This window comes from Hippocampus zosterae, chromosome 8 (genome assembly GCF_025434085.1).
Source record: "Hippocampus zosterae strain Florida chromosome 8, ASM2543408v3, whole genome shotgun sequence".
Taxonomy (NCBI): Eukaryota; Metazoa; Chordata; class Actinopteri; order Syngnathiformes; family Syngnathidae; genus Hippocampus; species Hippocampus zosterae.
The window spans coordinates 17,994,817-18,018,552 of record NC_067458.1 but is presented as its reverse complement, the minus strand read 5'-3'; the positions used below and the strand labels follow the sequence as shown (position 1 = coordinate 18,018,552).

The window sequence follows — 23,736 nt, the reverse complement described above, 5'->3', positions numbered from 1 at the left end:
TAAAATGTGCAACAATTTGTAGAAGCAATTCTTACTGTATAACCATACATACTGTGCACAACCATTTGTTTTCATTTAATTTATGTTTGTGTGAAAAGTATGGTTTAAGAAATTACATAAGCATTACAATGTCTATTGTTGATGGCTCACTGGAGTGAAAAAAAGCGAGTAACTCCAGTTGCACTTGCTCTGCGACTTTGTGACATCAGGTGTTTTCCTCGTTTCGGAAAGAAAGTTGTGGGATGTGTCCACACACATACACACGTACTGTGGACCAATCGCATGTCAAAGAGCAAACTATATCTTTGCCTCTCTCGGGAGCCAGGCTCTTAGTCAGAACGAGGACATGCTTTTGTGTTGATCTGTGAGTAAGGTGCTGAAGAGTCGACATTTACCATGAACAGGCGACAAGGGCGGCCCTTCAGCATGATGCCACATTGCTATTATGAAGGCTATCTGGAGAAGAGGTCCTTTAAAGACAAGGTAAGGTGAATGGGATGAATGATCCAAGTGAGGATAAGCGGGTAAAAAAATGCATGGGTGGAATTAACATATAAAATGGAGATGCTGCATTTTGCTGTGATTTCAAGTCCATTGGTCCATTTGATGCAATCTTCGTATTCTTTTTTTTTTTAAATGTAAATTGCTAGTTTTTAACTGATCCATCCATTTCCACCACCGCTTATACTTGAAGAGGGTCGCGGGGAGTTGCTGGAGACTATCCCAGTTGACTTTGGGAGGGGGGGGCGCAGACTACACGCTGAACTGGTCACAAACCAGTCACAGAGCACATAGAGAGACAAACAACCATTCACACCGTCACTGAGCGGGAACCGATCCCACGTTGCCCACACACACAAATCAGGCAAGTATACTACTACGTTATCAGGGACTTAAGATATCCTTTCTATGTCCCGCAATGGGGAAATTTACAGTTGACAGCAGCAAGATTGTGGGTGCGCAATGTATGCATGTTTTTTTTTTTCGAAAAGGAAAATGGTTGATAATGACATATACACGTTTGCTTGGATAACAATGGTTAATTTTGTCATGATTGGTCCAATTTGAGTAAATCACATAATTGTAAAGGGAAAAAAAAACAACAAAGCCATTTCAAATTATTAATTTGATACATGATGTTGTCTGAATGTACGCATGCGTGCATTTTTTTTTTCTCTCTTCTTCTTTCTACATACATTCTTGCTGCTGGAGGCTGTAAATTTCCCCATTGTGGGACAAATAAAAGATATCTTATCTTATCTTATCTTATCTTAAAACGGGATTTGCTTTGAAAAGTCTCATTGAAGCATAATTTGTGAGTGGTCGTAATACTCTAACTATTGGTTAAATTGCTGTCTGATGGCATTCATAATGCCATTGTAAGAATCTTTATCAGTCTTGATAAACTTTTTTTTTTTAGTTATTAAAGTGCAGGCAAGTTTGTAAATGATCATTTGAGCCATGGAGAACTAGAATGGGCGAATTCCATTTTGGTTCGGAGATTTTCTACCTTTACTCCTGTTACAGAAAATCTAGTTTTCATCAGACTTAATTCCAAACATTCATCATCACCATTTTTGAGTCTTCCATTAATCTCCAAACCTCACTTCTAACATGTTTTTTTTGCAGAAGGTAAAGCTTAGTTTCACAGGCGGAACTACCTTCAAAGTTGGAGTTGCCCTAGTGTCAAACTGAATCAGCAACTGTGCTGAATGCAATCACGGACTGCTCCAAATGTGTCAAAATTAGATGCAAACCTTGATTTGGAGACCATTATTCACCTCATAGATGTGCCCGTTGGCTATTTCTGCACTTGAGGTAAAAATAACAAAAACTGACTTAGCTCACTATAGTTCCCTGTGGCTCACATGTGGGTGGTTTGTGCCGCCCTTCCACCCTTTAATTTTGCGTGGAAACATTCAGTCACAACATAGGGCAAGAGCAGATTTTTTCTCAGGGTGCTTCATGCACCAGGAAGCAGTGGCAAGTACTGTATGTTTCAGGGTGCCAGACAAAGACAGTAGGAGTGTTTCATTGTTTGACACACACACTTAAGTGATTCACCGCTTAGATTTTATCTGTGGTTCATAAATCATCCATTTGATTAAACGAGAAGCAAGAAGTCAATCAACTCTTTCATAGTTTTTCAAATCACCACCATTACAGTCATGCAGAAATCTGTCTCCAAAGTCAGGCAAACGTTGGGATCACAACCCACATCTGGAGGAAGAACCGCACAAATATCTTAAATGTGTTCTTCGGCTCTTTGCGTTTTTTCTTTGGTTTTTCTGTTGAGTGAGTATGTGTGTGAGACAAGACCACAGAAGAGTCGCAAGAAAGGGGGACAGTAGCGGAAACTGGATTGCAACACGCATCAACACAATAAGAGTGATGCAATTACGGGACAGCAAATGCAATTAAATGTCAATTATCTGCCCACATTAATATTGACTAATGTGCAAATAACCAGGGAAACGTGCCAACAAAATGGCGCCTTTGTATGGACCGCTACATGTCAGAGTTTTTAAAGTGGTGAATTTAAAGCAAAATCTCCAACAATTCAATAGAGTACTCGACAAAGTCCAGACCTAAATCCAATTAAGAATCAGTGGAAAGCTCTCGATCAACTCTACCTGAGCTGCAGCTGTTTGTAGTCTCTCGATGTGCAAAAATGATAGAGAGACAAATCCAAAAGACTTGCAGATGTAATGGCAGCAAAATGTGGCCAAATGTGAAAAAGTTCAAGGGGGCTAATACTTTCGTAAGCCTTCATATATGTACTGTACAGAAACACAACTCACACATCATGCTGTAAAACTGGTCCAACCGTTTTGTCTCGGAAAGAGACACGACACTTATCCAAGATAAGATGGCACTTTAAATTGTGTAACCGCAGAATAACATATGCGACACTATCAGTGGAAACATTTCGTGCAGTTCATGACAATGACGCATAATTAACGTCCCGTCTTCCTCTGACACTAATCACTATTTTAGTGTACAAAGTTGGCTCGTTCGTTCATGGGAATTTTCGTTGTGTCATATCCATCATCGCTTATCGCTCATCTATCTCCTTCCGACTGCCACTTTAGAAATCTCGCAGACTGTGGACTTGTCTGTGCGGCAACAGGCTTTACTTCTTCAACGACAAGAGGGACACTGACGTAAGTAACATGGATTTAAACGAATTTAAAACTGTACATGACCAGTGAATTGATAATTAGCTAGATCAAAGGTTAATCTTTTGCAAATATCTGCTTTTACTTTGAAAAAAAATCAACATTTTTGAACATTTTCTGACCAAAACCAGAAATGGTCAAGATGTAAAATCCTCCTCAATTTGCCTATAGCGTATTGAAGTTGCCGTGTTAGCATGTTAGCTGAATGTTGAACTGTGTTTTGACAGTACATTGAAAAGATGGATCTCACCGGGCCCATCACGATAACAGACGACAATACTGTGGATTGCAATTTGGACGCAGCCAAACTGAACCTCCAGACTAAAGACAGCGACATCAAATTCTCTGTGAGGACATTACTGTACTAGAATATGTAAACGCAATCGATCCATTCGCATGACCGTCCATTTCACAATAAATTGTTTTTTTTTTTCCCCCAGGCTCCGAATGCAGAAGCTCGAGAGCTGTGGAAGGGCTTCATTCAATCGGTGTCTGAGGTTTGCTTCATTTCTCAATCATAATGCTGTTCTAGATCACAGGTGTCAAACTCAAGGCCCCAGGGGCCAGATCTGGCCCACCACATCATTTTATGTGGCCGGCGAAAGCAAATCCAAAATGTGAACTGACATGACGCTCGCTAAAATCTGTACCAAAATTCATATCTCTCATACGTAATAAATAACAGCGATATTGTAAGCATTGTCTTGTTGCCCAAACCCCTCATTACAGTAACTTAAATTGTTTAATAAATTTAGCGTTATTCTTGACTTGTTTATGATAACGGCCCTCCAAAGGGAAACGGTAACTAAAAACATGACCCGTGACAAAAATGAGTTTGACACGCCTGTTCTAGATGATGGATTACAGTGTTGTTCGAAGTGTTGCATGAAGTTGAGGTGTCGTGTATATGTTGCAGCTGTCGGTGCCATCGATGCTGAACCTGTTGCCAGGCCAGATGCTTATGCTAGAAGAAGTGGTGAAAAAGGAAAAGGAGAGACTCCGAAATGTCCAACAATCTTCTCTCAGTATAGATGTGGAGCTCGCAAAGGAAATGCCAGAGTGAGTGTTCGTATTGACGACATGGAAAAGAACGGGCCTATGATAGGTTTATGATTTTCTATAGGTCATAGGTGTTATATAGGGCGTGTGTCTTCTTACTTAACTTGTTTTTGTATGCGCTGTAATGTTTTGCTACATCCCGGTTAAGTTAAAAAGTGAAGTGAAAATCACGGTTATAATAGTTTGGGATTTGTCATTATAATATATATTTTTAAAAATTTCGATTGGAATTTTGTTTTTAAGTTTGGGGGGGGGTCGGTTTTTCGAGCAGTTTAGTTTGTTTTTATTTGTTTGTTTTCAAAAAATGCTTCATTTTAGATGAGTGTTTATTAGTTTTAGTATTAGTTTGAGGTTTAATGGAGTCTTTGAGTGCAAGTTTCAAATGAAAACAGACCATTAGGTCTTGTGTAATAAATCAAAGTAAGCTAAATTCTCAAACAACCGTTTGACCTTTCTTCTTTTGTACGGCCACACACACCAAAATAAATGCTTCTAAAAACCTGATGTGTGATAACAGACACAGATGAAAACAAAGGACATTTTATCTCTAAATATAGAGTTTTGGGGGGGGGCAAACGTTTGGTTAACATTTGATCTATTCTCATTAACCACTTTGAAATAGTATTTCACAACAAAAGACACATCATCTCACGTCATAAATTGCCGTTTCACTCGTCAGCCCGCCAACTGCTAGCATGCTAGCCTTTGACAACATCATAACCTTGTTGTGGTCCGTCAAATAGCTGTTTCCACCCGGTGTCCCGCACGGAAGCGGAGCTTCTTCTGGAGCGACAGTTCACCCGAGGAAATCTACTTTTGAGGCCCAACAGGAATGGCACCGGCTTCGCAGTCAGCACCAGGGAAGAGATGAATGGGTACGCATGCAAGTATACACGAACCGCACTCGCTACGTATGTACCAAGGGAATCACTGCACTACAATGACGTCTGCACGGATGTCTATATTATTCCTATTATTGTGTTTCTTATTTTGATTTATTTGTCAAAGTCTTGTCTGTGTGTTGTCTTACCATCAGGCCCATCTTCAAACATTACCTCGTGAGCCGCAAGCAAGACAACAGCTTCACCATCGAAGTGGACACTCCTGTGAGTAGATCGTAGTCGTTGCTGAAACCTGGCGTCAGATCAGAAGCACTTAATTACTTATGTGAGAGAAATGAATGGCGTGTTTTGTTTTTCGTGGTGTTGTTTTTTTTTGTCCATTGTCTGCGATGGGTGTTGCACCACATGCCAAAGTATACACAATGAAAGGCGAAAGTAATTTCTATAATTAAAAAGGGCAAGGCAAGGCAGCTTTATTTATAGAATTATTTATTCATTCATTCATTTTTCATTCATCATCCGAGCCGCTTGATCCTCACTAGGGTCGCGGGGGTGCTGGAGCCTATCCCAGCTGTCTTCGGGCAGTAGGCGGGGGACACCCTGAATCGGTTGCCAGCCAATCACAGGGCACACAGAAACGAACAACCATCCACGCTCACACTCACACCTAGGGACAATTTAGAGTGTTCAATCAGCCTGCTACGCATGTTTTTGGAATGTGGGAGGAAACCGGAGCACCCGGAGAAAACCCACGCAGGCCCGGGGAGAACATGCGAACTCCACACAGGGAGGCCGGAGCTGGAATCGAACCCGGTGCCTCTGCACTGTGAAGCCGACGTGCTAACCACTGGACTACCGGGCTGCCCCAGAATTATTTATATATTATTATATTCATTTCATGCACCCTGTAACCTGATAACATGATAAACTAACTGTTCACTGTAGCAACCGCTGTCCCTGAAAGGGTTTAAAGAAAACACGTTGGTGTGCGTGTGTGTGCAGGTCGCATGTGCCTCGTTGCACGACGTTGTCGTTTACTTCTCGGAAGCAACAGAAGGAGCTCTGATGCCTCTGGCTCGGGAGGAAACCTACGAGCAAAATATCTGTAAGGATTTTTTTTCAGTCTTTTCTGTGGTGTGTCGCCCTCATAAATGTGACGTTTTATTTATTCTTTTTTTTGTAGCTTACATTGGCTTGGATAATGAAAATGGAGAGAAGATGGTGCGCGGAGCCTCCATGCACCTTACGCTGCCAACTCAACAGCCCAAACCAGGTACAAAAACACAGGTCCCATTAGAACAAGTAAAAACGGTTACAAAACGTTTCCCCAATAAATTGGTATAGCGGGAGTTTTGTTTTTTTCAACGAAAACAAAGTGTAAAAAACGATTTCCACAAATGTCAAAGTATTTCATTGCATATGCTGATTACATTTATAGAAACGATCAGAAGACATTTCATTAAAAGAAAAACAACTACTGTGGTTCTACATGTTCTTCGAATCGATTCATGTGTTGAGCAATAAAGCAGGTTAAAAAAAGTGCGTTACATTTTCATGTAAGAATAGCTCTGGAAAAAAGAAAAAAAGCAAGAACTTTAGAATTTTTTTAATGGAGATGATGGAGAAGATGATCACATCTGGTTTGGTAAAAATTTTCCACTCCATTGTGTGAAAAAAAAAACATTGACGAGGCCAATTGTTGCGATTGTGTTTGCTTTCAAAGGCTTGTCATTGAGTGACACTTTTTTTTCCCCACAGCTTTGCCGAGTGAAGACAGGGAGGAAAATGTCTACATGAATAACAGTCGTGAGTATTTATCCTCGTGTGGTTCTCTTCAGCAAGCGTCTTCATTTTTGTACTCTTATTAACTCACCGTTGTCGCGCTTCACAGATCACAAAGATTTCAGACAGAATCCTCGTACCTCCAAAATCGTCCATTTTTTTAACACAATTTGTAAATATAACATCCGCACATGTGGGCTGAACAATAATAATAATAAACGTATGAAACTAACCTGATCGTGTCTTTGGAGGATTCGGCTTGACGCCAGCGTTATGATGGTGTACATTCGTACATGAGCCAGTAAAGTTTTGCAGCAAAACAAATCATGTCAGGAACGGTTCTGAATGATGGATGGATGGAAATAGTCGAAAAGTGATTAGATTGATAAAGAGACAGAGAGAGAAAGAGAAAACAGATGTCTAAGTGCATGCGATTTGCTGTCTGTGCAGAGCCCGAGAGCAAAACGGCCGAGAAATCGCAGAAAACTCCGACGCCCGCCCCTCGCAAATTCCCGCCGCCTCCCTCGCCGGCCGCCGCCAACAGGTCCACGCACACCACGGAGCCGAGATGCAAGACCCACCTGGACAATCATGGCCAGAGTACGTCCGCACTCTCTTCTAATGGGAATCTAAATGCAAAGCGCGTCAGAGCTCACAGGGCCCCCGTGTTTTAGGGGGTTTAGTTCAGCCACATTTACGTCTTGCGTTCAAGGAAATTTTAGGTTCCTGGCACTCACAGGCCAAGTGACGCTAAGGTTCCTAGAACTCTTAAAAGTACTAACCCTGAGCAATGACTTCTTTTGGCACCAATAAATGACCCCAGAACCGGAACATTGAACGCACCATAAGTATAATGGAGAAGGTTTTGTATTTGACTGACTGCTCAGTACGAGAATGTGTAGATTGACTGTTAATGTCCTTGCCCCTGCAGCCATATCGGAACTCCGGCTGAGGTTCGAGAAGAAGGCCAAGTGTGCCGACTGACCATGCGCCAGCCTCGCAACCAATCAATGTGAACGTCTTTTGACGACATGCGTGTCACCATGACGCCCTGCTGCACTTTCCTTACTTCCCTTGGACACTCCATTGCAAATGTGCTGAGGACATTTAGCATTTCGGTGGGCCACTGTCAGCATCCGTTGCATGTCTACAAGCTGCTGGCAGTCCGGTTTTGACATGAATTGTACATAAAGTGACTGTGACAGTGGGCACAGATGTAAATAGAGCCCAAATGTGATATGATTATGGTTTTCTACTGAATGTATATTTTTGGACTTGACGTCAATAAACATTAATAATATTGTGACACTGTGTTTATTTTATTTCATTTTTGGCAATTTTTTTTTGTGGTTGTAATATGGAAAATATGGACTTGTGACAGGAAATTAAAAAAAAATAATCCACACCCGCACTAAAAGATTGTTATATTTACAATGACTACTTTGTCCAAATAGAGAAAAAAATTGGAGACAGGCCTAAACCTGATTAAAAAAAGAAATAAATAATTGATATGTATAAAAAACGAGGCTTCGACAGTCATCGTCAGGCTTTTCCACCCCGTGACAACGAGTACGGTAGCTCTCAGTCTTGCCAGCGAAAAACTATCCCCAAGTTGACTGTCAAGATTCCTTTTTTCGAGGTGTAAAAATAGGCAGCTTGCGAATGGAATGTTGCAACTCTGGCCGATACCCGCTAAAGTGACAAAAGAACTTATGCGCCTGGATGGATAGGTAGTTGAGAGGGAGAGAGAGAGAGAGAGAGAGAGATTGAAAAAGAGGGTTAACAACCCTGATCAGGAACACCACCACAGCTGGGCTAGGGGTACTATAGCCCCATTTAAGCCCTACAGCATTTTATTTTATGTGTTAAAATACATTTATGAACCATTTTATCAGCCTACCGTACCTATTGGTCAAGCCCCGCTCTAGCACCGCTTTAGAGAAAAAAAAATCCTGGAGCCGGGCTTAACCCTGATCTTTTTTTTAATCTCTATGTATATAAACAAGGCTTCAAAGTCAGCCGTCGACGGGCTTTTCCACACTGTGACAGACAATGAGATGCTCTAATGCAGCCTTGTCAGCGAAAAGTATCCACAAGTTGACTGTCAAGATTCCTTTTTTTGAGGTGTAAAAATAGCCAGCTTGTTAACGGCGTGTTGCAACTCTGACTGATACTCGCTGTGACATAAGAACTTGGGCGCCGAGATAGATGAGAGAGAGAGATCGAGAGAGAGATCGAGAGATCGAACACAATCCAAATGTTGCCAGTTCTGGGGTAAAATGGCGTTCACATGTCCACTTAAACTAGTCGAACTTTCAATTTTTGACACTTCTTTCAAAAATAAGGATATTTCAAAGTTTGTAAGCCCTGGCTTTTGAATGGTGGTTATGTATTTGATTTGAATGTCAAATTTTTTATGAAAACTCACTCATTTAACACTTATGGGTGTAACTGCGTGTTTGGTGGACCATTGTTTGCTGGGATTTTAAAAAAAAATGAACAAACATTTTTCTTTATTGAGAAAATTTGTTAGCACCCTTTGGGATTTTACCTCAAATTTACACAGCTAAATTTAGAGTGGAATGAAGAAGAGGCATACCTCTCTGTAAGGCATAGGTGTCAAACTCAGGTCCTCGAGGGCCGCTGTCCTGCATGTTTTCCAAGTCTCCCTGTTGCAACACACCTGATTCAAATGAACAGGTTCAACGTCAGGCTTCCGCAGAGCTTGCTGATGATCTGTTCATTTGAATCAGGTGTGTTGCCACAGTGATTGGTTGGTACTGAATGGGTTAATGATTCAATACTGATACTGCAGGAGCTTCTCTCTCTCTCTTTTTTTACATTGTTCTGCAATGTAGAACCAAGGGAATTTTAATTTCATTTTCGACTGACGTGACGAATGCAGTGGCCTGTTCAGTGTTACCATTTCACACTTCTTTGGTTCCAGCAAAAGTTGCCGTACCTCTTTAGTACCTGTTAGATGATAGATTCATATGAAAAATGTTTTTACATTAAGCACGGTTGTCAAACTCAGTTCGTCATTGGCCACATTATGGTTACCATTTCAGTAGTTCACCGAGACCAAAATTTAAAAAGTCAATAATAACGATTTATTCAACTGTTGTTAGTTACTGTAAAAAGGGGTTTGGTTGCAAAGAAATTCTTACAATGTGTCTCTGATTTATTACATATGAGAATTTTCGGTTTTGGTAGAGATTTTAGCAAGCATTACGGGAGTTGACATGTTAGATTTGCTTTCGCGGCCACCTAAAATGATGTGGCGGGCCAGATCTGCTCCCTGGGCCTTGAGTTTAATACCTGTGCATTACGGAGTGTAGCATTTGGTTAATGTGCAGGTTTAATTTTTGTTTAATATTTTTCACCATCCGTCGGATCTGATCATTTGTTCCAACACAATTCTTTCATTCTTTTTAGTCCTTCACGAGTTGATAATTGGTTAGTATGATAAATAGGATTTAGACTTCAGCGTGTTATATTTGGTGAGCACATTTGCTTGCAACGTTAATCACTATTTCATATTTTTCTGTCGGTCGCAACTCCTGTTCTCACAGAGTGCTTTCTCCCCTCCTTAATGATCTGACTGATTAATACTATCATAAAAAAATGGGTGTGACATTTGGCTAGCGTTGGCACTTTCAGCTTTATCATGTCATATTTTTTCTATCAGTGACATTACTTTGTCCAACAATGTGCTGTCACCCCTTTACTTCCCCGGTGATTGGTGATACATTAATATGATTTTTTTGTTTTAATTTTACCGTATCATGCGTGACATTTGGTTGCCATGTGTGCTAGCTGTAAGTATTCGATTGCAACCGACTTCATTCATATCTTGTTCAAAGTGTCCTAAATTCTTTACCTCACTGATTGGAGATATGAAGAAAATACTTGCAGTTTTAAGTACAGCATGCGACACTTGTTTGCAGCTTTAAAAGTGATATATTTTTAGTTCTATGGCTCGCACTCAATCGTGCCCTTTTTAACATGATTGATGCACGCACACAGCAAAATGTGACAGCATGTGTGCTTAGCGCTTGCAGCTTTAATTGTATAATTATCTAATTTAATATATTTCTTTTATCTATTTCATCACTCGTGCAATTGTAATGGCGAGGCGAAACAAAAGTGATCTCACTCCTTTATTCCCTCACTGAATGGTGACTGGTTAATATGCCCCCCCCCCCACCCAAAAAAGCAACTATTTACAGAATGTGGTGGGGCATTTGGGGAGCGCGTCAAGAAACAAAAATATTCCCAGCGGAGTGCTTCTTCAAAGCATCTACACGCACATTTTCCAAGGCCAAAATTGAAAGGGCCGGCAACGAGGAAGCAAATCGGAGGTAATCGTGCGCCCTCACACACTCAAGACAATCCACACACAAATTCCAAGAGTGTATTCGGCGCTTGCCAATCGGCTGAAGTCGTTCACAAACAGAGCTTGCTTGATACATGCAGACAGACCCTTTCCATTGAAAGGGAATAAAATGTGCTTATTGGAAGCAAGAATGAGGTTTAGTGAGGTTACCGGTCTCTACTTGCGCATCCCTTCTTGAAATGACATCCAGCGTACAAGTCCCCAGACAAAACACGATTCTAAAAGAAAACAATTGCAGTAATGATAAGAAATGAGGTTGAATGTTATCATCGAAAAGCCCCTTTTCACTACTGGCATTTTCCCACCTTTTCTCCATATTGCCGTTTTGGATAAAAAGTAATAAACATGGACTCGAGTGATGAAGTCCACTTGGCAATTATCCACGTGATGCATCAAGTTTACCACCTGACACTCACTTTTTTTGTCATGCTGCGCTGAAAAGTTACTGCCGACGGACATGTACAGTTATGCCTTGAGATACAAGTGACTAGAGATGACACTTGCAGTTAGAATTTAGTGTCAAACGAAACATAAAACAAGAAGAATTGCACTTTGTGTTGAAAACAACCACCAATTTTAACCTTTCAGTCCGCTAGCTTAATGCTAAATAGCAGCAACGTTGTAATAATGTAACCCTCAAAACATTGGACTGAACACAAACGGCGCAGACAGACAATATACCAATACAGTCATATATTTTTTATCCTTCACATAGAACGAACAGTATAGTATATTAATTAGTCTGTCTTAGACTGCTCCCAGGTGGCCAGACCAGAAAAAGCAACACAATGGCCATTCAATAGATGGAATGTGACAAAAAAATGTTTCATTCTATTTAATGATATCATTATGAAGTGCCTCTTATGCCTACCTGTAACTTTTTACAAAGTATAATATTATGAAGTGCTAGTTTTCCTCATTAAAATATATTTTACCCCAATTTGATTTTTTTTAGAAGTCTGATTAATGGCATTTGCATTTCCGCTCATTTCAATATGAAAACATGAATTGAGAAACAAGTGTTTTGAGAATCAATTAAAATTGTACCTCAAGGCACTATTGTATTACATATGTCACACCAGTTGCTGGCGCAGTGTGAAGGCAGCAACATACCACTTTCGCTGTGTTCCGTGTGAATGCCAAAAAGGAGATAAATGCAGTCTGTTTTATTTGGGAGAATTTCGCAGGCTCTCTGTGTAAAAGCGGTGAGTGTCTGATATTGGAATTCGTTCAAAAAAAGGAAATGAAGTGACCCTTGTTGATTACAGAGGTGCAGCAAATATTGCTGGGTTCTGTATAAAAGTCAAAGACAGCCAAATGCCGGGATTTTCACTTATAGCTATATTGCAGGCTCTCAGTGTAAAAGAGGTTAGTCAGAGACTACAGAGAACATAAAATTAAAAGCAGTGATTGCTGCTGGCAAAGTTGCGCGAATATAGCTGTGTGCCGTGCAAAAGTTAATGACGGATGAATCCATTTGTTAGGTTTTGACTCGTCTGGCAGGCTCTGCAAGTAAATGTCACTCAGGTGAATCCTTTTCTGATCATTGAAAAAAAAAAAAAGACTCAAAAAGCATCAATGGCAGATCCGTCTTAAAGCCGTGAGGCCAATTAGGCAATTTTGCAGGCTGTTTGTGTAAAACCAGTGACTTCTGTTGTTTTTGAGAGATGCAGCAATGTCGATCGAAGTCAAATAAGAATAAATACTCAGGTCAAATTTTGCAGGGTCTGGAAGTAGTAACTGTCTGATACTTTGTCAAACCCAAATGATTTGATGAGAAGCATTGATTTGTTAATGGGGTCTGTGTAAAAATCAAAGGTGGATAAATTCCAGGATCGGATGTTGCGGGAGTGCTGCGCGAAAGAGATGAATGACTAATGGGATCGCGTTTAAAAAAAAAAAAAAAGGGATCAAAAGCAGGAACTAGGTTGTTGTCGACAACCAAGTTGTGTAAATATCACTGGGTATCACTGTAGAAGTCAAAGGTGGAAAAATGCCAAGTCACATTTTTCAGGAACTCTTTGTAAATGGGGCACCCAGCGGAGCTCCAAAAAGAGCCTAAGCTATGTTAAGTACGATTCAAAGTTAGAGTTACTGACTGTGATATCAGCGCTACGTTGTATCCGTTAGCGTGTTTTTAATTTGGATTAAATAAGACGAGGCGCATAAGTAACAATAAGCTACGCGTTACTATTGACACAAGAAACATTGACAAATGCTTTAACGTGAAATGGGGAGGGGCATCGCTCTCTCTGCGGCGATGTAGAAATGAGAAGAAAGGCACAGGGAGAGAGCGACGGAGGGCTTTAAGAAAAAGGGCAGCGGCCAGCGCTAACTGATGGGACGGAGTTGGACCCGCAAGAAGAGCAAAGAAAGCGCCCGTGAGGCGTGGGTGCGGCATGTCGATGCCAACTCTTCTGCCGTGGCGGGTCAAGGGACGGCTGAATAACACCGCCGGAGACTGCAGTCATGCAGGGGAGGTTGATGGTGGGCTGGAGGAGTGAGGGACGGAGGGTCTAAGTGAGGCTGGCATTGGAGCTGCTGGTGCCGCTGTTCTTCCTCTGACCGCTCTGCACCACGCTCGGGACCTGCAGGCCCGTCACCACCGAGAAGCTGCCGTTCCACACCTGTCGACGAGTATAAGCAGAGACCGTGTAAGCCCTGGAGGGGGGAGATTGGAGACATTTCCCCATCGTTTCTCACCATGAACGCTGGGATGAGCGGCTGCTGGAATTTGGTCCTGAAGGTGTGCATCAGCTGCTTGGTTTTGGCGTTGAAGAAGGACAGCACGCCTTGGCAGCCATTACGAGTACATAAAAGTGGTGGTGGGGGGGAGAGAACATTTGAAACAGAATAGACTCAAATGATACCGATGGACACAAACGATATATTAACAATGCAGCCAATGAATTCATATTGCCCATCCCATAACAGTAGAATGCAATTTTCCCATCGGAAAGTCTACTATTTTAATCAAAGCTAGATATGCATTCTCCGGTGGCAATTTACCGCCATTACTCCCTTTAATAATTGCATATCATGATGACGGTCCGTGTTTCAAAATTGCATTCATGCAGATTGGTGAGGGGCGGGCTCAACTGAGGTCGGGGTTCACCAAGTGATGCTACATTCAAATTTTGCTCTCAATTTGAACACTGCAAATGTCGCCTTAAAGTTGCTTGCAACTTTCACATTTACCCAATTACGCATCTGAACAAAATGTCGAGTTTTAATCTGATACATTACCCCTAATCATCATTTTTACTCCAAATAAATCTGAAGAAACTGTTTGTTCACGAAATACCTGAACCGTGCAGCACAAAGGGGAAGAACAGAATTAACATTTATGGAATTTACAATGCTCGTAAGTGCTGCTGATTCTGCTTCTCACGTAAAGTCTGCAGCAGTGACTGACGACAAAAAAATGATAACAGTAATTAATGTCTGTGGCGGTGATGACAACGATAATGCCAAGACGCCAGCGGGTGTATTTAAAGGAATGCTTTTCATACTTTGGATAAAGTGGCTTTTATGCTTATCCAAAGTGACAGATGTATTGGCATTCAGAAATTCCCTGTCCGACCTGAAGTGGAATAGCACCTCGTCTAAGCATGACAGCGCAAGTCAAAAGAGCATTTGAAGAGTTTTTTTCCCCCTGAAACTATGAATATATTTTTGTGTTAAAACGTTACTTGAAACATTGCCTGTATGCTTCGTAAAGATTTTAGGATGCAATACTTCGGAATAATTCTTTCCATTCAAATGAAGGCTCCTACATTTTATGGCAAATTACATACAAGACTTTTAAAAATTGTATTCAAATCAAATTTAAACCAGACTTCATCATGCAATAATTGGTAAATTATTTTTTAAATGTCTAATTACACCCCCACGCTTTAACAATGCAATATAATTTGCAATCATTTTGGAAAGGTCCCCTTGTCGTATATTTTCATCAATGACATGTTAGATTGATTATGCATACGTTTTGGTTTTATAGGTTAGACTTGCGCTAAAACAAAGGCAAAGGAATCATAAATGAAGAAGAAGGAAAATGGTTTATCCAATTCAATTGGTTATTTTAACTTACAAAATACTGAGTTGCAGTCTTTGATTAAAAGTTCACTCAAATAAAATTATACCACACGAGTGTGGCATAAACATAAATCAGGAAGTCATAAACCACATTAGAACAAAGCAAACCCAGCTGTGGTTTGATCACTTCAACTTTTCGTGTGTCGTGAAACAATGACACGTAAACATGTGGACTGCAATGAAGTTGCTGTTTCTATACACTATATAAAAAATATGTTTAATAACGTCTACTGACCAAAATGACAGTTTTTTTCAATTTCTTTCCGAACTGCAACCTTTGCGATTTGAAAATTGCATTCTACTATATTGCGATGTCCATTTGAATTCAAATGTTCAGCCCTATTTACAATAATTAAATCCTACATGGCGCATTCACATTTTAAAAAAACTTTTTAAAGATTGCTTGAAGCCATTTGAGTGCCAAACAAGGCCTTGTTATTTGATTCATGAATTTAATACCTTCCGCATAAAATTCCACGTAAAATCACCTTCATCGTAGTTACAGTAGACTCCTATACTGCTTGGGATGGGGCAGTCTAGCGGACGGGCCTTGTTGTTGTGCTTGGCGGTGAGACTCTGCTGGAGCCAGTTGTTCAGATGGATGCACCAGGAAGCACTGCTTTTCCCCAGCTGGTCGAAGCGGCCCAGGCTCCGCACGGCCACGCCCACGGCGAAAGCCTTACTCTCTTTGTCGAAGCGCACCTCCCAGTACTGCTGGCCGGCGTCTATGGCTGTGTCAGCTACGGGTAAAAAGTGATCCCGATGTCAGCATTAATCACGTCAAACCTGTTTCGCAGAGTTCTCTGGGCCTTACCCAGCACCGTGTAGGACTCTGCTGTGAAGCGGTCTCTGTTGGGCCGGGCCGTCGGGGCTCGTTTTGGCGACATCAGCGCCGACCTGTTGACACACGAGACACAATGGTGGCTTTGATCAAATGCTCTAATGGTTGACCGAGAGGATCAATTCCACCTATTGAAAGCAGAACCATTTTGATGCTCCTTTTTCCAGCTCCAGCCAACTTGATATTATTTGTTACACAAGAACTTTGCCTATTGTTAACGAAGTAGAACTGAGATTTAAACACTGGAAGACAGCACATAAAAATGGAATGGTAGACAGTTTTACATCATGTTTTACAATGTGAAATAAGAGGGCTCTGCGGCTTCATCCTTGTGACGCGCCCTCGTGTCCCCTAATGGGACACCCACTCAGTGGTTGACACTCTGTGTTGGCCCCACTTTGAGCCCCTGACTAATAAGTCAGTGGGGGGTCTCCTGAGAACACGTTTTTGCTTACCATTGTCCCAGCAAAGCAATGATTAATCATTCACTACTGTGCTAACAGCACTGCCCCCCCGGCGGTCATTCAGGACTCAACTGTGGTCCATCCATCCATTTTCCGATCCGCTTAATGCCTTCCGCATAAAAGCACCTTCGCGGGGGGTGCTGGAGCCTATCCCAAGCATCTTCGGGCAGTAGGCGGAGGACACCCTGAAACGGTTGCCAGCCAATCGCGGGGCACACAGAGGCGAACAACCATTTGTGCTCACACTCAGAGATACGGACAATTAAGAGTGTTCAATCAGCCTGGCAGGCATGTTTTTGGAATGTGGGAGGAAACCGGAGTACCCGGAGAAAACCCACGCAGGCCCGGGAAGAACATGCAAACTCCACAAAAGGAGGCCGGAGCTGGAATTGAACCCGGTACCTCTGCACTATAAGGCCGACACGCTAACCACTCGACCAACGGGCCGCCTTCAAGTGTAGATATATGCTTGATTGTTGTTTTAGTGGTGACATCTGCCTAACCACACCGTGCTGCAAGTGTTTTCATTTGGGATTGTGTGGCTCGGTAAGCTACGCAAGGGACTATCTGTTCTGATGAACCATTTTTGGTATGCAATTTAGATCACACTGAGACGGTGTGTGTTTCGTTTGTGCGTTGAAATGTTGCAATTCCTGTAGAACAAAAGAAGCCATAAGCAATTTTTTAATTGGGTCAGATTTAACTCACGTTATAAGCTTTCACGTAAGTCCCCTAGACGTCAACACTATCATTGTGAAGGTGACGATGACATGTGGCCAGTGTGTGGAATGAAGACCTCGTACATTCCACTCACCACAAAATATCTTGCCAAATATTGTGTTGTTGTTGTTGTTGTTGTGCGTCGAACATTCCTTTTGGGCTAGCATAGGCTGCTGTTACCTGCCAAACTTGCATCAACCTGCTTCTTCCAGGGATTTCCCAACTTTTCAAGTTCAAGATCCAAAACTAAATTTTAAAAAAATAATCCGTGAAACACAAAAAAAATGACTTACAAAAAAATTGGCGACTAAATCAATGCAGATCATTTCTTTTGCTTGCGTGTCACATTTCAGCACAATCGTGAGCTCCCGCTTATTTGTGGGTCGCTAGCCCGCAATTCAACAAATGCCGTTTGTTTTTTTCATCTACTCGCCAAAAAAATCCCTGTTTAACAGAAACACAGTAATTCATCTTAAGTATGTTTTTGGCAGACATTTAAGACCTCACCTGGCTGGAGACTGCATGGGCGAGTTGGTTCGGGTCTTCTCTTTGCGAATATCCTGGATCTTTCCACCGGTGCCATCCCACTCCACGTTCAGATCCTCTATCTTCAAGTTCTGGTGGGCCGAGGCTGAGTCCAGTTTAAAAGTGAAGGCTGTGGGGGATAAACAAAGGGGAGTTAGTCGAGAGTCGAAGCATGTGCGTTTCAGGAGCCCCGTTGCGTACTCACCATGAGTTTCCAGCGTAACGGGCTCTGAGAAATCTCCTGCCACAGCCTTGTTACACGCCCTCACCCTGAAGGTCATGAAGCGGGTGTCAAAGCGCAGACCTGACGACAAGAACGCACACAAAATGTAACAATAATTTCCTTTGTGTAACCACCTAAGGTAATTGAGAGGAGTTTGTCTTTTACAATGTATTGCAAGTTTCTCTCCAATTCCCACTCCCAGTCTTAACGATCCTTCGCCGACCTGTGAGCGTGTGCTCCATCTCCCGTATGCCCTCCACAACCATCCAGGGATAGTCCTCTCTGATGCGTGGCAGACCCTCATGGTTGGTACGCCGATGCTCCAAGATGTAGTGGTCTATTTTGCTGTCGGGCTCCGCTAGTGTCCAGACGACAGTCACAGTGTTGTCACACACCTGGCACTCGGACAGCTGGATCTCTGGCGTGGGCGGAACTGCGACCAAAAAAAAAAAAAAAAGTGAGAGATCACGGAGGACTTAAGCAGACCACCACCAAGGCTTTAAACTAACAAACAGTTTTAAAAAAGGATAACTTCAACTTGCATGTGATTTAGCTTTTGATTGGAAACATTGTGTAAGTGTTTTTTTTTTAAAATAATTATACTACTCATTATGTCATTATTTCCACCAGTGGTATTAATCATTTGGATCTGCACTGATCTGAAGTCTCAGCATATTTGTCCATGACATTTTAGCTGAGCTCGAAATAAGTTATTCAAGGACTGTTTCATTATGTAACTTAATTGCCATGCTCCATTCACCCCAAAAAAAAAAACTCAATTTAATGTAGCGCATATATTATATGTGCCTTACATTGGGTTGCAATTAGACAAAACCTATGACAAGTTTTTCCTTCAAAGACACCAGGAAAGTGCCAAAACTGAGCCAAAATGTCACTAGATGGCGCCAAGCCCTGGCCAATGGGACTGTGGTAAGAATTGGTGTCTGTTTAATAATTCTGAACGATTCTAAGATCTTTGCATGTCTGGGAAGGGTCAGGTTTAGCCCATATTGTTTGGGGAAGTTAGAGAGAGTCTTGGCTATGTGTCTATCAACTGAGCTGCGACTGAAAAGCTCAAGATAATAAATTATTTAGCCTTTTTTGTGCCATTTGGGGCAGGGCTTGGTCCCTGTCCTAGTAGGGGTTTACTGTATTGCTGTGCAAGATGCGGACACGATTTGGAGAAAAAAAAAGAAAAAAGAAGTCAGACCTGGAAGAAAATTGAGACCCTGCAGCAGGGCCTTCTCCTGGCAGAAGTCCACCATCAAATGGCTCATGTTGTCACTGGCCTTGGCCTTCAGGGAGAGGCGGAAGGCTGGAGCCATCGTCACGCTGTCAACAAGAGAGGAGAATCAGAAAACACAAGGAAGACGCATGGACACTAGCCAGGACTACCACTGAGCGCATCGCCTTGATGGGCGCTGGAAGGCGGAGCTAGAAGGGGGAGCATTCATCCAGGGAGGTGGGGAGGTGCGAGGCTGGGGGGTGGGTGACACGAGACGGTACAACACCACAACAAAAAGGACCTTGAGTGGAAAGTTACCAAAGTGCTTATTGTCTAAGAGAAGGATGACTACATGTTGGAACACATGCACGCTATCAAACGAAATGGCTGGTTATATCAGGGCAAAAAGAACAAGATGGAAGCAATGGATGGCTGTGTACAGTACCTATCCTTAATGTCTTTGGCCGCCTGGAGGGGAAGAGGAGGAGAGAGGAGATACGAAGCGAAGAGACAACTGAGTTTGGAGCCAATGATTGTTGATGTCACATTTAGAACAAAACATGTCTCGGGTGGCTTGGTGACGCCAGAGAGGGGAAAAGTGTTGTTTGTTTTATGTCAGTTCACCTCAGGCCGACAGTTGCAAAAGTTACCTGTGTGAAGCCGTCCGTTCCGGAGGAACAAAGCGTCTGATTGGCCAGCTCCAGCAGCTCCTCCGAACTCTCCAGCGCTTTGGAGCAGGCGCTCAGCTGACTCTGAGTGACAACACAAAAATATGTTATGTTTGCTGTAATATAGCAATCTACATTTTCAATCGCAGTCAAACAGCAAATCAGATGAATTCAAATACAGGCTTGTAAAACGTAAATGACTATGAACACTCTTCATTATGCACTCCTGTAGAACTTTCCCCAATCTGTCCTTTACTTCATTATTTACATTTATGAGAATTTCCATTTTTACCCCGATACGTTTCTCCTGACTATCTTTGATCCTGCAAAATAAAAATCACAAGAAATTGTTCCTTTAAACAATTTAAAGGCCGCTTCTGCGGCTCACCTAACATCTACAGCAACAAATGATGACTTGAACGACTTTAACTGTGAACTTTGTTGTGCTGACGACAAGAATAATGTGATACCCTCGTGGGCGTATAGGAACTACCAATACCAGGGATAGTATTGACCCGAAACTAGCTACTCATGGAGCCCCCCAATACCGGCGACCAATATCTAAAGCAAAAATAAAAATAAAAAATAAAAAAAAGATATGGCTGGCGCTATACTGTTATTGTGTAAAATTAAATTTTATACATCAAAACTACTAGAGTAAAGGTATCAGTACTCTGTGAGTACAGAAAGAGTGAATCTCCATTCTCATAGGTTTGAGCAGGTGTTCAGTTATGGCTGGTGAGTGTACAGGCTTACCTGCAGCTCGTATGTGCGGCTGGCTCGTTCCTGTTTAATGCGTGTCAACATGTTCTCCTTCATCTCATCCAGAACCGAGTGGAGGGAGTTGAACTCTGACTCCAGGTCTTCCTGCACTCGGGTAGAGTTGGCCTGGTGGAGAAGGAGAAATGACTGCCCACATTCATTTCCGTGTTCATTCATCCACCACTCGTATGTCATTACCTCCAGGTTGTCCAGGCTCTGTTTGAGACTGCAGACGAAATTTGAGATCTCTTCATTCTTGGTGGCCAGCGTGTGGGTGATTTTACGCAGTGACTCCTGCAGGAAAGAAAAGAGTTGCACCTCAATTTTGCTTTATAAAACATTTAACATAACTAATTGTCAATCAAGTACTAACATTAATCCTTCAGGAAAAAATAAAAGTCTCTTAAAACACTTCACTGACTTTAACACTGAATGTGATTAAACGTATTAATTACTGAATGTTCAAACAAGTGATCATTAAAACATGTGTGTATGTTTTGTAAACCTTGTAAACAAAACAAACCAATGTAAACCTTAAATTCTAACAAACATATTTATAAAGTACTGTATTTGGCAGATAAACAGTTGGTGCCTATTGCGACAAGCTAACTTAGCATTCTCAGGGATCTGTCGGCGTGGACCAAAGTAGAAGCCAAACATAACGATACAGGTACAGTATATGTTTTGGATTAGTGGAATAGGACCTGAGTGGTGAAACACTGACAACAACACTAAAGCCAATTGCAATTTGCGCTCTGTAATATTATTACGAGTAGTAATGACGAAGAGCACTTTCAACATGCACGATTTTCGTATACATCTGAAGAACTTGGATAATTACCTTAGAGAGATGGTGAATGCTTATTTGAGAAGTGTGATGCTTTCCATTTGAGTAAAATTCACCTCATTTAAAAAATGAACGGGCAAGTACTTACAGTAAATGTAAGCACTGGTACTCCATCTAAAAAAAAAGTGGTATTGTTACATCCCTAACGTTAACATCATTCCTTGACTCTCCTCACTATGTTCCAATTGTCTAGGGCTTTGGTGCCATGCTGTGGCATTTTAGAGCTTGAGACAGCCTAGAACATGGCAGATATTTCTGGTAGACGTGCTGTTTTCTGTGGGAGGAGGAGACGCCCTGTCGGTGTCCCCCTTTGCAACAGGAAAAATCATGACCAGATGCATGCGTGACTAGCAAACTGCAAATAGGCAGTATTCTTATTTTTGCTTGAATGAAAGTGAGTGTTTCCCAGGTTTATGGGACTGTACCTGGGACTAAAATAAACGTGTTTGATGTATTCGTGTGTCCTACTTGACGCATTTAGGTGAGTCACGTTGCCTTGGAGGCTCCTTCGGCCATGTGATGGATATTCTTTGTCCTGATTGGCTGATTTCGCCTGACCTGAGCACCGAGGAGGCCACTTCACGGCCGGAAGGATGCGCATTCATAATTTAATCATGCAGCTGAGCAGCCATTGGAGTGGAGCAACCGCATTCAACGACAAGCCGAAGAAAAATATTGAGAGAAAAAAAACAGCAGCAACAAACACGACGTGTCCCCGTCAATGTAGCATCTAAAAACCGGGTAGACAGTCACTGTTGAAGACTGCGTCCATGTTGGGAGAGGCCGCCCGTTCCTGACCTATGACGCCAATTACACATAACACAAACGATAATGGTAAAAACACAGTTTGAAACATAATATCTGTCACTCGTTTAAAGTTGTGGCCAACAACAAAGTCCGCCTTCTCGCCTAATTTCCTTTGTACGCTATGCCCTCAAACGTCCTCCCCCAGTCGGAAACACCTGTTCCTCCGGCTCGGGCTCACCTTCTGGTCTCCCATCTCGGCTATTCCGGAATACTGCCTCCACTACTGGCCCCGTCGAGTCGCAAAAGAGCGACGCCGGTTTCTCTTCTGGTTCTGGTGCCGTGTTCCGGGAGTTAACACCGCGGAGGTGATACTGATGCTGTCGGGGTGCGACGCATCTTTCGGACGGACACTAAGCCAGCAGCAACGCCTTTTGGGCCGCGAAGCGTAACGCGCATGCGTCACGGGTGGATTGTGGGTAGCTGTGTTTCCCTCTGCGGCTGGGTGTGATGCTACCTTCAGGGACCTTACGGGGAGAAAAGAAATTTAGAAAGGTTGTGTATCCATCAAATTGTACTCCTTTGTAGAGTTACTTTAGAATATAACTCAAATAAAACCGAAGTGTCAATACAGTGTAACTACTTGAGTAACTAAAAAAAGAATACGTAGTAACGTACTGCTAATAAGTAACGCATGAATGTCACAACAGTCCAAAATACACTGCATAAATCATTTGGATTTAGTTTGAACGAGTACATCAGTTGCATTTCATAAACCGATGTAATGTTGCTTTCCTCAGAACGTTTTAACATTTTGTCATGTGCAATTGAAAAGTACTCTATACTGTAGTGTAGGTTGTAGATTAAATTCACTTTACACGTGAACCAGCACAATTTTGGCTCAAGTTCAGAAATCAAACACGCATTCATAACTATGCTGATGCACCTGACCTTTGATAAGAACTAAAAAAAATAAAGATTCTCCACCAGGACCCCATCTAAAATACAATTACAATAAAGGAAAATAGTATACTAGCTGATTGTGTGGATTACGTCGTACCCCCCAAATTTTATGGTTGCCCCTTTTTGGGCTTAAGTGCCTTCCACCAAACATGTCCATCTGCCGTGGTACAAATGACATTGGTGCCTTGATTGAATGTAAAGAGTGTGATGATACTGCCAAGTTGGTCTGACTGGCAGTCCTTCCCTGCAGCCAGAGATGTATTGAGGATTTAATCGGAGAACTTGTGAAATGTTAAAAGTATCAATGACATTCCAACAGAGCCACTGGAAACTCAAAAGCCCTCACAATGAGCTTTTTGAATTACAAGTGTGGTCCACAAATGATTTAAAGACCAGTGTAA

The 23,736-nt window shown here is 42.0% G+C and overlaps 2 protein-coding genes across 3 annotated transcripts; one reads left to right on the top strand and one right to left on the bottom strand.

The window, feature by feature from the left end:
* Positions 1–243: 243 nt before the first annotated feature.
* On the top strand, positions 244–8,168 carry LOC127606446 (signal-transducing adaptor protein 1-like). Its single transcript, XM_052074842.1, has 12 exons — positions 244–483; positions 3,093–3,164; positions 3,407–3,526; positions 3,620–3,676; positions 4,096–4,238; positions 4,982–5,113; positions 5,275–5,344; positions 6,083–6,185; positions 6,264–6,353; positions 6,839–6,886; positions 7,313–7,462; positions 7,794–8,168. The coding sequence occupies exons 1-12, from the start codon at positions 397–399 to the stop codon at positions 7,844–7,846; spliced, it is 1,125 nt and encodes a 374-aa protein (XP_051930802.1). The 5' UTR covers positions 244–396; the 3' UTR covers positions 7,847–8,168.
* A 2,836-nt stretch (positions 8,169–11,004) lies between these two features.
* On the bottom strand, positions 11,005–22,820 carry fsd1 (fibronectin type III and SPRY domain containing 1). 2 transcript variants are annotated; one of them, XM_052074811.1, is made up of 14 exons: positions 22,614–22,820; positions 22,097–22,426; positions 20,980–21,075; positions 20,776–20,907; positions 20,002–20,103; positions 19,797–19,819; positions 19,337–19,458; positions 18,350–18,559; positions 18,109–18,207; positions 17,886–18,033; positions 16,168–16,250; positions 15,842–16,093; positions 13,962–14,050; positions 11,005–13,885 (listed from the first exon to the last, which is right to left on the bottom strand). In XM_052074811.1, exons 2-14 carry the CDS (start codon positions 22,103–22,105, stop codon positions 13,775–13,777), a joined length of 1,476 nt encoding a protein of 491 aa, XP_051930771.1. In that variant the 5' UTR covers positions 22,106–22,426; positions 22,614–22,820; the 3' UTR covers positions 11,005–13,774. The 2 variants fall into 2 exon arrangements, with proteins under 2 accessions (XP_051930771.1, XP_051930770.1); XM_052074810.1 differs by lacking the exon at positions 22,097–22,426.
* Between the last annotated feature and the right edge of the window lie 916 nt (positions 22,821–23,736).

What these genes read in the sequence shown, in the direction of transcription:
- fsd1 (XM_052074810.1), bottom strand. An exon ending in GAACGGACGGCTTCACACAG is followed by an intron (nt 19,820 to 20,001) that starts GTAACTTTTGCA and finishes CTTCCCCTCCAG; the next exon opens with GCGGCCAAAGACATTAAGGA. An exon ending in CCCATGCAGTCTCCAGCCAG is followed by an intron (nt 16,251 to 17,885) that starts GTGAGGTCTTAA and finishes GTGTGTCAACAG; the next exon opens with GTCGGCGCTGATGTCGCCAA.
- LOC127606446 (XM_052074842.1), top strand. Translation starts at nt 397, where the DNA reads ATGAACAGGCGACAAGGGCGGCCCTTCAGCATGATGCCACATTGCTAT. An exon ending in AGAGGTCCTTTAAAGACAAG is followed by an intron (nt 484 to 3,092) that starts GTAAGGTGAATG and finishes CTGCCACTTTAG; the next exon opens with AAATCTCGCAGACTGTGGAC. An exon ending in CTCGCAAAGGAAATGCCAGA is followed by an intron (nt 4,239 to 4,981) that starts GTGAGTGTTCGT and finishes TCCGTCAAATAG; the next exon opens with CTGTTTCCACCCGGTGTCCC.